General features: G+C 33.0%; 1 protein-coding gene across 3 annotated transcripts in view; it reads left to right on the top strand.

Annotated features, from left to right (window-relative positions):
- Positions 1-15,403, top strand: part of SHPRH (SNF2 histone linker PHD RING helicase) — a 79,724-nt gene that overhangs the window by 39,840 nt on the left and 24,481 nt on the right. For all 3 annotated transcript variants that reach the window (XR_010126798.1, XM_063666728.1, XM_054490300.2), the window contains exons 18-25: positions 872-1,014; positions 1,826-1,999; positions 2,313-2,375; positions 3,260-3,485; positions 5,163-5,306; positions 6,411-6,512; positions 11,068-11,139; positions 13,956-14,144. Coding sequence is in view for 2 of the 3 variants with exons in the window: in XM_063666728.1 (XP_063522798.1) it covers positions 872-1,014; positions 1,826-1,999; positions 2,313-2,375; positions 3,260-3,485; positions 5,163-5,306; positions 6,411-6,512; positions 11,068-11,139; positions 13,956-14,144 (1,113 nt within the window). In the remaining variant the exon portion in view is untranslated. The remainder of the gene's footprint in view (positions 1-871; positions 1,015-1,825; positions 2,000-2,312; positions 2,376-3,259; positions 3,486-5,162; positions 5,307-6,410; positions 6,513-11,067; positions 11,140-13,955; positions 14,145-15,403) is intronic.

Below are 15,403 nucleotides of genomic sequence, written 5' to 3'. Positions count from 1 at the left end.
GAATTTCTTATATATTTTGGAATCCTTAGCACCTAGCACATTGCCTGACCCACAATGCAAGTTTATTTTACTGTTAGCAATGATTTATTGGTTGAATGAATGGATGCATAAATAAGTCAACTATTTTGAGTTCTCTTTCTTTTGAACTCATGGGTTTTCTCTTACCTTGAGTATATAGCAGTTGTCTTTTGAAGAAAGTAAAGACTTCTATAACCTCCTTTTTATCTTGTTTCTGAGATGTTTTAAAATGTTAATACATTAGAACCACAGGTATTTTTCCTGCAGAATATATACCACTTGTCATTTCTAAAATTTCAGTTTTATGAAATCAGTAGCAAAATCTAAAGAAGTTACACAAATACACTTTTATTTTCAGTTTTTAAATCAGGTGTTGCAAATTTTTGCCTTTCTAATTCATTCATTATTTAGTATTCTGGGATATAATTTAGTTAGTTATTGTGGATTATTCGTTAAGTAGAATCTAGTTCAGTTAGTTAAAGATTAGAATGAAGGCTTGCTTTCTTATGCCGATAAAGAGACCTGTGACCTTTTCACGTATATAGATGGAGTATTGAATTTTCATTTGGCGTAAACAGTTTTTTTAGTTACAGCTTTGTCATATAAATGCATTCAATAAATTCTCATTTATCCAGAGTAGTTAGGAAATAGGGGTTTCTCTTTAACTATATTTTCAAAAGAGGAAGCGAGCATTGTACATGGAATATGTATACTCGTCTCCCCTCTGTAATAGTCCCTTTGAGAATAGCATTTATTACTTTCTTTGAATTTTGGCATCACCCTGCCCAGTGATGGAAGCTTAGTGAGTACTAAAAAAAATGTATTAATTGATTAACTGCTACGTTTTTTACAGATTCATTCTAATTCTCCTTGGTGGCTAAATGTGATCCACAGAGCAATAGAATTTACTATTGATGAGGAGCTAGTTCAGCGAGTGCGAAATGAAATAACCAGCAACTACAAGCAACAAACTGGCAAGCTTTCTATGTCAGAGAAGTAAGAAAATAGGAAGAAAAGTATCTACTCATAACTTTAAAAGCAAAGAAATCCTTGTATTTTCTAGTTTCTAATTTCTCATTATTATCGGCTTTTTTTCTCCATTCATAAACCTATACAGACACATTCATACTTTTTTGCAGCCATTTGTATTCACAGTTTATCAAAATGGTTATAGGTACTATAATTGGGTTTAACTCCTAACTGTGACATACCTTTGTTACTTTAGTTACTTTAATATTTTACGCTTCATAATGTGAGCACATTAGTAACTATTGTAATTATACAGGAAAAGTGCTTAGCAAAGTGCCTCGTATATAGTGCATAATTACAGATTTAATTAAGTATATATACATACATATATATATATTCAACCAAGGAATATAACTCTTAGCCATTTTTCTTCTTTCTTCCCAATATTCTGCTTCTATGTTTCATCCTGCAGGCACCTCCTCATATAGAGCAAGGATGTCAGGAGGGCTATCTGTAGTCAGGCTTAAAACGGAAGAATGTGGCAGTCGTACACTTTCAAAGATATCTGAGGCAGACATACATTTTTCATGCTCTTTTTCAGTTCCCGAGCACAGGACTATCAAATTTTTTTGCTATTTTTTACAGTAGACAGCCCAATATTATACTTTGAATACACGCTGAAGGAAAACTCACTCAAATGTTGCTGGTTAAAAAAGAAAAAACAAAAAACAAACAGCAAACAGTTTCTTTAACACTTTGGCAACCATTTTCTGAATTTGAGGAAATTGACCTATTATTCTTTTCTTTGTATTGTGTGTGGTGCTGGTGTGGGAATCAGGTTCCGTGATTGCAGAGGTCTTCAGTTCTTACTTACAACACAAATGGAAGAGCTAAATAAATGCCAGAAGCTAGTAAGAGAGGCTGTAAAAAACCTGGAGGGACCTCCATCTCGTAACGTTATTGAGTCTGCAACAGTCTGCCACCTCCGACCAGCCAGACTTCCTCTGAACTGGTAGGTAATAGAAGAAATCATACAATGAAATGGTACCATTTCTTTAAGCTAGATTTCTTAGAGAAGAAACAATTGACTCATATAGTAAAGGTTTTTTCATTTTAATTGAGACAGAAGTAGAAAGAGATGTATTAATCTAATTTAAAGAAAAATAAAGTCTCAAGGACAAGGTATGAAAAACCATGTGATTTTTTTTTTTCTAAAATGGCATATCTAGTAGAAAGAAAAATGAAGTCAAAATATTAAGCTTCTCCTTAAAATTACCAGATTGCTGGTTATATTTGTGAATATTTCTGTTAATCTTTTTTTTCAGCTGTGTCTTTTGTAAAGCTGATGAATTGTTCACAGAGTATGAATCAAAGCTATTTTCCAACACGTAAGTTCTCTATTTGATTATTACCCATCAAGAAAATGAAACATTTTGCAAGACTCAGTATTTCATATAAGACTATATTTTCCCCCACAGTAACCTTTATTATATTGTTTCTTTAATTAAATTGATTAGTACACCTTTGGTATTTGATTGTTTAATATGCCCAGTTTTACCTATCCAGAAGTTACCCCCTAAATGTTCATAGTGTAGTAATATATAATTAATTGAGATGCAGTTTTGTGGAGTGGTAAAATCCCAGACTCTAGAGTCCAGTGGATTTGAATTATACAGATTTTGCTAGCATTTTACTACTATTCAAGGTAGAACTCATAATGTCCGGCATAACTTCTTCAAAAATAAAGAATGACACAATGAAATATGTTATTATTTTAATGAAACCATAAGTAAACATTGTCACAAACACCTGGATTCTCAGAGGGAAGCTTGTTAGAATAATAAATGTGTCCACTTTCATCCAGGTGTGTTACTATTCTATTTTAGGTCAAATCTTTTTCTGTTATTACTGAAGTAAATAATACATTTCTTCATGTTTCTATCCAAATTCTGTTTATTCGTCTCCAACAGATATAACTTCTCTAAAATAGAAATTTTCCCCACATATTTCCTTGCCAAACGTTCACTTCTGCGTGTCATGGAAGAAAAGATTTTTGTGTTGTTATGGCAAATGAATCAGTAGTCTTTCTGTTTATTACAGTGGATATAATAGAATTTTAAAAAACTGGCCAAATTTATGATGTTTTCAGCTTTTTCAGGGTTGCTTTGGTTTTTCCAAAGACTTGCAAACATGTTCTTTTAGAACGCACGTTGAAGGTTGCTTTTCACTCACTGATAGCAGTTACTGTTGTTTTGTTCTGGTATGTTTTCAGAGTCAAAGGCCAGACTGCAATATTTGAGGAGATGATAGAAGATGAAGAAGGACTGGTGGATGATCGAGCACCTACCACCACCCGGGGTCTCTGGGCAATAAGTGAGACAGAGCGATCTCTGAAAGCAATACTATCATTTGCAAAATCACATAGGTTTGATGTTGAATTTGTTGATGAAGGAAGCACTTCAATGGATCTCTTTGAAGCATGGAAGAAGGAATATAAGGTATAGTATTTTAAAACTTCCTTCCAAAATTAAAAATTCTTCTTTTTTGCATCAATTTTAACTGCTACTTTTTTTCTCTCTCCAGTTTTTTAAAATCTTCTTTTGAGATTGAGGTGGCATAATTTCTCTTTGCCTGAAATGTAACTGTTGTAATAAAGGATAGCAAATACCATAATACTCAAAAGACATTCTATTTATTAAATTACTAAAAGAAAATCATTGTTAAACTGGAACTTATATGAAACTTTTTGTTTAGCCGTGAAAGTGTGTTCATTCTATTATTAGCTTGATCTTCCACTGCTGTTATATGAAATTAGAGTTTTGTTTTTGTTCTGTGAATAACAAGCAAGCATCAACTACCTTAAAGATTGGGGAACATAGTAAATACTTCTCATCCTATAAGTTTGGAAACCATTCCAATGAATAAAGCCCAATATGCCCTTTCATATTTGTACTTTAATGATTCCATCATATTATAACTCTGTAGTTGAGATTTCACAATTCATTAATTTTCAATTGTTTTATTTGGATTAGTTATCCATTGTACTGCTTTACAGGTGACATAGGTAGAGGAAGGAAAGAAGTGTTTTGTTTATAATGACATATTTTTATTCAATTTCTTTTTTTAAAAGTCTTGCTTTTTAAAGTAGGGTAAATATTTTTATGCGGAAAGATAGTTATTTGTACTATCAGTTCATATGTCATAAATTGGGGAATACATTTATAACATCAAAATCATTGGTTTATAATAATGTTTTTCTCACACATTACTCATGTGAATACAAAGCACGTTAACACAGTTAATTACAGTAAGCCTTGGAAGAAGTGTTACATACGATGTTCAGTTGCCCCTGTATTCTTCCTTTTGACTCAGTTTGGCCACATGCCCTTTGTCCAGAAGAGAGCTTATTGTGCAGTTCTCCCAGGTCTTGGTACATTTTTTCTGCGTTAACTTTGCAGACCTTTTCACAGAAGAGCAATTGAATGAGCTCCTGCTGTACATATCCACCAGGTCTACCTCAAAATGTAAAGTCAGTGAAGAGAGCCTGTCAAAAAATATATACTGATCGATACCATTTCTGTGAATTTCAGAAACATATATAACTGAATTATTAAGAATATGTTTCACATAGTATAAGTTCAATGAAAAGTGTAGCAGGATAAGTACAATTCAGAATAGTGGTTGCCCTATGGTTGGGTACTGAAGGAGGAATATGTGAGGAAAGAGTGATACAGTTGAGAAAGAACACACAGAGCCTTTCCAAGGAATTCATATTATTCTTTCTTCAATTAGATGATGGGTACTTGATTGTATATTTTAGTATTCTTGTTGCCATTTATACATAGTTGAATATGTGAAATATGTTATAATAAAACTATTTTTAAAAAATAGAGAAGAGATTCTGTCAGCCTAAAATTGGACTTTATAAAGATTTTTGGTCTTACCAAGAAATCTTTGTATTCTGTTACTGAGAATCTAAAGACGCAGTGTCCTATAGAGATTTTTTTCATTCACATTTCATCCTAAAAATGACCCCAGGAACTATTTGTACTTTAGACACATAGCGAAAAAATGTGAGATCTCATTGAAGACTTTTGCTTAAGGCACATCTTGGTGGTTTTAACCAGTTTTAATTACATGCTTTACCACTGTGTTTGTCTTTTCTTTTCCTTCAGTTGCTTCATGAATATTGGATGGCTCTGAGGAATCGTGTGTCTGCTGTTGATGAACTTGCAATGGCTACAGAACGACTAAGAGTGCGTGATCCTAGGGAGCCAAAGCCTAATCCGCCTGTTCTTCATATCATTGAACCACATGAGGTAATTGGCAAGTAAATCACAGAAAAGGGAACAGCAAGCAGATGTCACAGATATCTAAGACCCATAGAAAAGGCAGAATCAGGGCACTGAGCTCTACTGTAAGTGTGTATTTAATCTCCATTTTTAATTTGACCCATAGAAAATTGTCTTTGTAGATCAAAAATGGTCGAAGATGAGCAATTTCATATCTATTACGTGCTTAGCGTTCACTATTTTGGTGCATCTTGTTTCTCTCCAGGTTGCACATTCGTCTGTTTTTGAGTTTAAAACCTTGTATGTGCTTAAGACCAATAGATATTCTGACTTTTTAGACATTTTTGTGACCTCAGTTTTATCAGAACTAGAAAAATCTTCCTTAAAAACTACTGAAACCTTTTCTTTTGCAGTGTTTCTTTTGCTAATGATGAACTAATATTAACAACTTACCTTCTAATAAATTTATCTTTGTAACTCGGGTTTAAAAACATTACTCCACCAATCTCTTTTATTCTCCATTAAAAGATATTATTTCCTTTATAATTCATTTTTATTCCTTATCTGTTTAGTGCCTTAAGTCTGTTTCTGTACAGCTTGGAGACTATAACTTGGAAAAATTTAGATATATTCATTATATACTATCTCACTTAAATGTGAATTCTGAAGAAGTTTTTCTGAGAAAATAAATTCCTGTTGTTAGAGTGTTCCTTCTCTGTCTGCTGTATTCTACCAGGGGTACAGAGGAAAGAAGGGCAGAGAAATTCTTTCCTGGATTTCATGAAATCACTGAGGCCAGAACAACAAATCATTTAACTTTTCTTTATCCCGTGTATGTATTACTGAAAAAAATGATACATAATAGAATTTGAGTTTATTTTTATCTGACTTCAGGTACATAGGGACACTTCTATTTAAAAGAACTCTGCATTGAATTGTGCCTTTCATAAAGAAAAAAAAAAAAATTTGAAATGTATTATCTAGTATCCATTTTGAAAACTTGTGTTTTAGAATGTAAATAGGTTTTTTAAAAAAACAATACATTTGTATTACTAGAGAATTGTCCATATTTAATATAATTTAACTGTCTTTCTGAAAGAATAAAGAAGTTTTTATTTTTATTTTCTTTAGGTAGAACAAAACCGAATAAAACTACTAAATGATAAAGCCGTTGCTACATCACAGCTTCAGAAAAAACTTGGGCAGCTTCTTTACCTAACTAATTTGGAGAAGGTATTGTTTCTAAGACATGCTACTTTTTCCTATGCTGCATTATCATAAACCACTTTAGTGACTCCTTTCATAATTAATGGTGCAAATTGCTGTAATTAGTATTTTCTGTTATATGAGTCAGAACACTACCTGTGTCTCTACAATAGCTTCAGAGATCACAAAAGAATATTGTATCTATAGACATTATATTATGCAGATGATATAGAAGGCATGCACTCGATAGTAGAGAACAATGTAAATGGACTATAGTTCAAAGCCTTGAATAGTAAAAGTATTACAAAATATCTCTTGGTGAAACTGGCATAATGCAATTTATACACATGCATTCATTCATAAATACAAAAATATGTTATAATTTGTTATTTGAAACTGTGAAGTGTGTTTGGAAAGCTACTAAATCAGAGTACATGGTAATAAAGATAGACTTCAAATATTAAGTGTAATTCAAAACACATGTTCTGAGTTATGATCTAAGTATTATACTGGACACTGATGAATTGGTGGGTCATTGATTAAATATAATTTCATTTTATTGCAGGAATTCATATTTTGCTAGTTGGCAGAGAACCTTCTAGGGGCAAGATATAGTAGTAAATATTTGGATAGGGCAAGTGAGGACAAGATATAGATTTGAATTCTTCTAGAAACTGGTATAACATATACTTAAGTGAATCAGTAAATCTCAGACAAAATGAAAAGTTAGACATTCATTATAGATATAGCATGGTGACTAAGAAGGTAGACTTTGGAACTGGACAGCCCAATTTTGAATCATGACTCAACTCTTTTCTAGATATGTGACTTTATTTAAGTTATTCCCCTTTCCTTGCATCATCAGTAAAATGAGAATGATGTTAACACTACTTTATAGTATAGGGCTGTCTTGAGGATTGTGTGAATTAATACATGTAAAATGCTAGAGTAGTTTCTGCTCTCTTAAGCACTTTCTAGGTTTTTGCTGCTATTAATATTATTAAGATCATTATTACTGTTATGATTACCAACACTTATTCTGAAAGATAAAAAGAAAAAAATTTAAAAGTTTCATGCAAATTTCTAACATTAAGAAGGTAACACAGGCTGGGCGTGGTGGCTCACACCTGTAATCCCAGCACTTTGAGAGGCCGAGGAGTTTGAGACCAGCCTGGCCAACATGGTGAAACCCTGTCTCTACTAAAAATACAAAAAATTAGCTGGAATGGTAGCACACGCCTGTAATCCAGTTACTCAGGAGGCTGAGTCAGGAGAACCGCTTGAACCTGGGAGGCAGAGGTTGCAGTGAGCTGAGATTGTGCCATTGCACTCCAGCCTAGGCGACAGAGCGAGATTCCATCTCAAAAAAAAAGATAACACTTAGGAAAAATGTCTCAACATTCCTGAGCATAAGTTTTTTAAATGTAAGATTTCTATACTTTAAATATGATAGTCAAAATAAAAAGACAGTTATCTTGTACATCATTGTTTGTATGTTAAAATATTTTTTAAAACCTAAAATTTTAAGGATATAAATATTCTACCTAAGAAAATCCAATTTGGCTATTAATAAAAGAAAAAGCATTTAATCTATAATGATGGAAAATCAAATTACACAGGTGCTATTTTCTGCCAACAAGTAGACACAGATTTTTTAAATGATTACACGCCCCAGTGGTGAAAAAGGGCGGGGAATGGATACATTTTATGCATTAGCAATGGAAATATAAATTTATATAAGCTTTTCTTAAAAGCACTTTAACAATATCTGTGAACCATTTTATGTAGGTTGAACATCTCAAATCCAAAACTTGAAGTGCTCCAGTGAGCATTTCCTTTGAGCATTGCATCAGCACTCAAAAAGTTTATGATTTTAGAGCGTTTTAGATTACAGATTTTTGGATTTGGAATGCTCAACCTGTATGTGAAAGAAAGGAAAAGGAAAACTGGACAACATAAGATGAACTGGAATCTGTACAGTAGGATTAAATGAACATTATAGAACTGCAGAAATACAGTATCTGAAATCAAAAACTCATTGAGTGGAGACCAGACACAGAAAAAGACGGGATTCATGAACTCAAGTACAGTACAATAGAAAATACCCAATTTGAAGTGGAATAGATAGAAAAAGAGCAAAATAGGGCAAAAGAGATTTGAGACACAGTTGTTTGATCTAGCATACTTGTAATTGAAGTTCAAGAGGAAAAGAGAATAGGACAGAAGCTTGAAGAGGTAATAGCTGAGAATTTTCTAAAACTGATAAAATTATGACAAATATCTTAAAGATTCAAGAAGTTCAGAAACACTAAGCAGAATAAGTAAAGAAAAAAACAAAATACTGCCTTGATACATCGTAGCCAAACTGCTGGAAACCAAAAATAATGAAAAATAGAAATAAAAAAAGTTGAGAGATAAAACACTTAATACTTCCAAAGGAGCACTAATAAAACTGGTGGCTACATAGAGATGTTTTTCTTTTCACCTTTAAAGATGTTTCAGTATTTTCCATAGTTTCTCTATGTAACCAGTTGACACTGGAACATCTTCAAAATGCTAAAAGAAAAAAACAGCCAACCCAGAGTTCTATACTTAAATAAAATTTCCTTTTTTTAAAAAAAAGTGAAATAAGGATATTTTCAGACAAACACAAACTGGAAGAATTCATCTCCAGTAAACCCACATCACAATAAATATTAAAAGAACTTCTTTGGATGTAAGGAAAATTATTTCAGATTGAAAGGTGCAACTACAGTAAGGAATGAAGAGCAAAAGCTTAAATATGTAGATAAATATGCAAAGATATCGCTATTTAAAAGCAACAATGCTGTCTTATGGGTTATACAACTTATATAGAACTAAAATATATGTCAGTAGCACAAAGGAAGGAGGTAAGCAGAGGATTATTTTAAGATTTAATTTATTTAAATTTATTAAAGTTTATTTTATTATAATTTTATTATAACATTTTATTTATATTTATAATTATATATTTGTAATTCTGCCAAAAAATATATTTATAATTATATTTTATTATAAATTTATTTATAAGTTTATTAAAATTTATAAAATTTATTAAAATAATTTAATTATTTTAAGATAATCTATTTTAAGATTCCTCCAGAGGAATGGACAAGAAAGTCCGTAAGGATATTGAACATTTGAATACTGATGAACAAATATGACCCAATTGACACAGACCATTACACCCAACAGCTTCAGACGTATTTTTTAGGTATACATGGAACATTTATCAAAATAGACCTTATGCTAATTCAAAAAGCAGCTCTTTATGTGAGAGTATGTTTTCTGACTGAAGAGGAATTTAAACCAGAAATCAGTAATGGGAAGATAACTGGATAAATCCCTAAAAGTTTAGAAATTGACAGGATACTTCTGAATAACCCATGGGTCAAAGAAGAAGTCAAAATGGAAATTAGAAAATACTCTGAACTGAGTGAAAGTAAAAATATGTGACAGTGCTTAGAGGAAAATTTATAACTTCTTTAATTTAAGGATCTGCAAATTACCATGCATAGGAAAAATTCAGCCCACTGCCTTTTTTCGTAAGTAAAGTTTTATTGGAATATGGTCACACTCATTCATTTACATATTGTCTGTGGCTGCATTCATGCCACAGTAGCGGAATTGAGTCGTTACAACACAGATCATATGGCCCACAAGGCCTAAAATATTTATAATCTCACCATTTATATAAATGTCAACTCTTTATTGACATATTGGAAAAGAAGAGCTGTTGTGAATTATGGTAGATTGTTTACAAAGTGCTGTAGCAATGACCCTCCCATTCTTGTTGCTCATGGAATTCCATGAGACTGTCTCAAAAAGCCTGGTTTCCTTTCTTGAGCAGCAGAGCCCTCAGCTCAGCCCAGCCCTCCCTGCAGACCAGATAGCCTACCAACTGCCAGACATGAGCATGAGGCCATCATAGACCATCCAACCCCAGCCAACTCAGCCCATCCCCAAATCACCTGTAGAATCTTGGGAAACATATGTTTGTTTTAAGTCACTACATTTGTAGGTATTTATTATATGTAAAAAGGAAAAGGGGACAACATAATAAAATGAATTGGAATCTATATGGTAAGATCAAATGGACATTATAGAACTGCAAATATATACATACATTATTGATTTACTTATAAAAATCAATAAATAACAGAAGAAAAGAATAATTCATTGGTTCAATTTGTTTAAATGCCTAATCTGAAAATCTGTTACCTGAAATGCTCCAGTGAGCATTTACCTTGATTGTCATGTCAGCACTCAAAAAGTTTGGATTTTGGAGCATTTCAGATTTCAGATTTTGGATTAGGGATATTCAACCTATATGATTAAAATTGTTTTCATTTTTTTGTTCACTCCTTGAATAAACGATATTTGTAAGTAAGTCTCAGGAATAATCATGTTACGTAATATAGAGATTGATGGGTCATCTAAATTGTTAGATTATGTAAATTGTAATTGCCAGTATTCACTTCCATAAATGAGTTGCAAAACATGTATAAGGTTTTATATGTAAAAACGTAACTAATATATTTTTTAATTCTTTTTTGGATAGTCTCAAGATAAAACATCGGGAGGTGTTAATCCAGAACCTTGTCCAATCTGTGCTCGACAGCTAGGAAAACAGGTAAAATTATAATAAACATCACATGCATTTATAAAATACCTTACAGTTTTCAAAGGTTTCTACATAAAATCTTTCTCTCGTTTTTCTCACCACTAGTTTCTATGAAAGGCAAGTATTACCATTATCTTAAAGATAGCGCTAGAGGTTAGGTGACGTGCTTAGGGTTAGATGTTTGAGCAATGCTTTTCTTAAATGGGAAGTGAAAAAATATTTCTAGAATGACGCCATCTTTTTCATTAAAGATGCACAGTTTCGAACATTGTTTCCAGTCACAAGGTTGTGTCCAGTAATTTGACTTTGTCAGGTTAACATAATTATTCAATAATTATAGAGAAATGTAATATAACACACATAGATTTACTTAAGGTATTACATTAGTATAGAATCATAGTTCTTACTTGCCAGTGTTAATATCTCATAATACTTGTACTTTAGAGTACAAATTAATCTCTCCTAGGGAAATTTAGATGTGATTTTGGTAGACCACTATATTAAATATATTTCTTTGTGAATATTAGTGTACATAATGTCTATAAACACGGTAGAACCATATTCTCCTCTAGGAGAACTGCAATTTACGAAAATACAAGTTTCTGCTTTCTATGGTAAATCTATATATATATATCAGAATATTCATTGCTCTTGAAAATTTGAAAGATAAGCCTATTACTGTTGAAGAAGTAGAGATATTCTTGGCTGTTTTTTTCTATGGAACTGAGAGTTGAAAGGTAAATATATGCATTCCATATTCTGACCTTTTGGTTTCCAAGATTGGTGGAGAAGGTGAGATCACAAGAATATTTGCTAATACATCTCAAAGGGGGAGACACTACATTGGAAACTGAGCAAAATAGTAGTGTACAAATGCTGGTGACTTCTGACAAAAGTCAGTGATGAAACTGATAAAAGTTGTGATAAAAATGGAAGAAATTATGACATAAAGTAGTATTTTTTGATTTTAGTTTTGTTAAGATTTATGCAACTGGACTGTCTCCGATATTTTATTTCATTTTGTCTTAAACATTTTCAGTTTTTAAAGTTCTTTCATATACATTAGTTCATTTAATTCTAGCATAACCTAGGTTTCCTACACTTAGAAGACCATATTGGATTTCAATAGTAGTAACAAAAATACTTTTCAAGCTCTGTTCATACTCACAATGTATAGTAGCTGCATATTTTTTTTTCCCTTTTGGATCCCCAGTTCTCCCCCTCTTCTAATTTAGGGCTATTAAATTAGAATCTATCAGAGATAACCCATATGTACCAGCTGATGCCCCTGGAGGTATTGCCATTTGTCTCTTCTGTTTGGGTCAGTCAGCTTCCTGTCACTCCTAATGCTCAGGTGCCAGGTATCTCGTTGCTTCTTCTCCATTGCACATGTAGGTGGACCTGTCTTGATGTTTAGTTGGTCCATTTTGAGCTCCAGTGAGTCACAAAACTCCTTTCCAGTAGAGTACCCCAGTGGTGCTAGAGGTACATAAAGTACAATATTGGGCTGCTGTGTCATACAAAAATGCTAGTAAAACAGCTCTTCAATTTCATTAGTCTCAACTCCTGTGGACTCTGGCAGAGGTGCAGCTAGAGAACAGTAGGAATAGTATTAGCTGATAATGGGTAAAGTAGTGGTTTTGAAACCAAGCTTATATACCTCAATTTTCTCTTCTTTCAATGTGAGTTCTTTTCCAAAGAGCATCTTATATGATCCAGCAAAGAACCTCAAGTGGGCCAGCTACACACTTTCTTTCCATACATGTCCAAATCTTAAAAAAACATAGCTTAAGGATTTAGAAGCTTTGTCACTCAGAAGACACTCAGTTTTTCTTATTGTTTTTACCAGATGAAAAAGGTTAAATCTACATTTATAAGATGCCATAGCTTTTAGAACTTAGACCTAGACTAAATCTATTGCTCTTAATGTCTCTCATTGCCAAAGAGGGCAAAAGTCTCCATGGTATGTTGCAGAGATTCAGAGAGGATTATTTTATTTTTCCCGAATAGGATGAGGGGTCTCTTAAACATTTCTTTTTGGCTGGGCACGGTGGCTCACACCTGTAATCCCAGGCCAAGGTGGATGGATCACGAGGTCAGGAGTTCGAGACCAGTCTGGTCAATGTGGTGAAACCCCTCTCTACTAAAAATACAAAATTTAGCTGGTTGTAGCAGCGGGCGCTTGTAATCCCAGCTACTCAGGAGGCTGAGGCAGGAAAATTGCTTGAACCCTGGAGGTGGAGGTTGCAAGGTTGCAGTGAGCCAAGACCGCATCATTTGCACTCCAGCCTGGGCGACAGAGCAAGAATGTCTAAAAAATAATAATAGTAATAATAATTTGTTTTTCTTTGTAATTTTTTAAGTAACCAGTACCACTTTCAAAATAAATTTGAGATACTAACTATCCCATATTATTTTCTATATAAGTGCTTTAATGTGTGAAAATATAAATCTATTTTTTAAATTAAATGGAACATATCGAGTATGATATTATCTCCAAATTAATATTCTGAGTCCCTCTGTTATATCTGTTGTTAGAGTGCTGAAGGACTAATTTACATTCTTCCCAAATACAGAAATGAGAACCCCACCTTTCTACAAAGTAATGATGACTGTCATGCTCACTTTTAGGATAAAGAGAACTAAAGATTATGAAAGCTTACCTTGGAATAAAAAATTAATTTGAAGGCACAACTTGGCTTTATGACAAAGAATATTAATGTCATGAAATCTTTAGGAAGAAAAATTGTGACTCTCTTTTTAATATACTTATAAGTTGTAAGGCATCTTTGATAGCACTAAGGCTTGTTCTGTTTTCTTTTTAGTGGGCGGTACTGACCTGTGGTCACTGTTTCTGTAATGAATGCATTTCTATAATTATTGAACAATACAGCGTGGGATCTCACAGAAGCTCCATTAAGTGTGCAATCTGCCGCCAGACCACATCTCACAAAGAAATCTCGTATGTGTTTACCTCAGAAAAAGCAAACCAGGAGGAGGACATCCCTGTGAAGGTAAAGTAGGTCAGGAACACATAGAAGCATAGATAAGGCAATATAATATAGGAAGCAGTATCTGATTAAGAAAACATGAACATCAGAACAAGCTTGACAGTGAATAGGTAGACGCCACTGTTGTCCGTAGATACACTGCCTGAAAGCCTCAGCTTAACCATCTAATTTTTAATTGTGGGAGAAACACAGAACACTTATTCAAACATGGTTAGCGATAGTCATGTACACTGTGGCTAAAATGTAACATCTTAAAATTACAGTTTCCTATCATCGTCTATAATATTTCTATCCACCACAAGTAGATAGCGGTCTGGTTACATTAGAGATTTATTTAAAGAAAGAGTTTTCCTCATTCTTTTACTCATCCCTGAATGTAAGGAAAAAAGGATGTGTCTAACTAAACATAAGGATAAAATAAATTGGCTAATGAAGACAGCTACAAGAAAGAGGTAATGTGCTTTTTAAACAGCATGGGTTGATATTCCAGGATAAAGCCAAATTTTGGCTTTATTTTCCTAATTTTTTTCCATGCTTCATTCAGAATTTTAAGAAAATTACTATAAGGTGATATCCAGACTGGATCTGTAATTGGATTTACTGCTTTTAAGGGGTATTTAATAAAAAGCCAAGACTATTTTGTTCTTTCTTTTCCTTAAATATGCTTTTTAAATATTTTTTTTTTCTAACCAAACTTGAACAAAGGACACATCAGTATCTAAATTTAGTAGCAAATGTGGGCTTTAAGGAATAGTTAGAGAATGAGAATTAGAGAATGATGGGGTTGACTCTTAAGCAAGATGAAGTATTCTTTATTAATTCCTTCTGAGTTTTTGATACTCCTCACTTTTAAGTAATGTGTTTTTTAAGTAGAATCAGCTACAAGTTGAAATTCACTACCAGTAGTTAAGCAGTCATTAGGGTACCCTTCTCCCAAGAAAACTGTAGCTGCATTAAAGAACTTTTAATTGCTCCTTTTTCACTGTTATTTGAGTAAAACCTGAAAATATCAGTCATATTGCTCTTTAGTCTGTTGGGATAAACAGAATTCCACAGGTAGAATAAGCATTCATCCATTCATTCCACAGTATATTTTGGGCACGTACTAGCACACAGGTGGTGTGCTAGGCCTCATAGACGCAGCATACACATAAATAAAACAGATTTTTCTTTTTACTACTCTTGTGGAGATTGTTGAAGGAGTTTGAGTTGGGGCAAGAAGCACAGATGTTAACAAATAATTAATGTGTTATAATTGTGAT

This window comes from Pongo pygmaeus, chromosome 5, assembly GCF_028885625.2.
Source record: "Pongo pygmaeus isolate AG05252 chromosome 5, NHGRI_mPonPyg2-v2.0_pri, whole genome shotgun sequence".
NCBI classification, from domain to species: domain Eukaryota; kingdom Metazoa; phylum Chordata; class Mammalia; order Primates; family Hominidae; genus Pongo; species Pongo pygmaeus.
The sequence above is the reverse complement of the archived record's forward strand: the minus strand, read 5'-3'. Positions and strand labels throughout refer to the sequence as shown.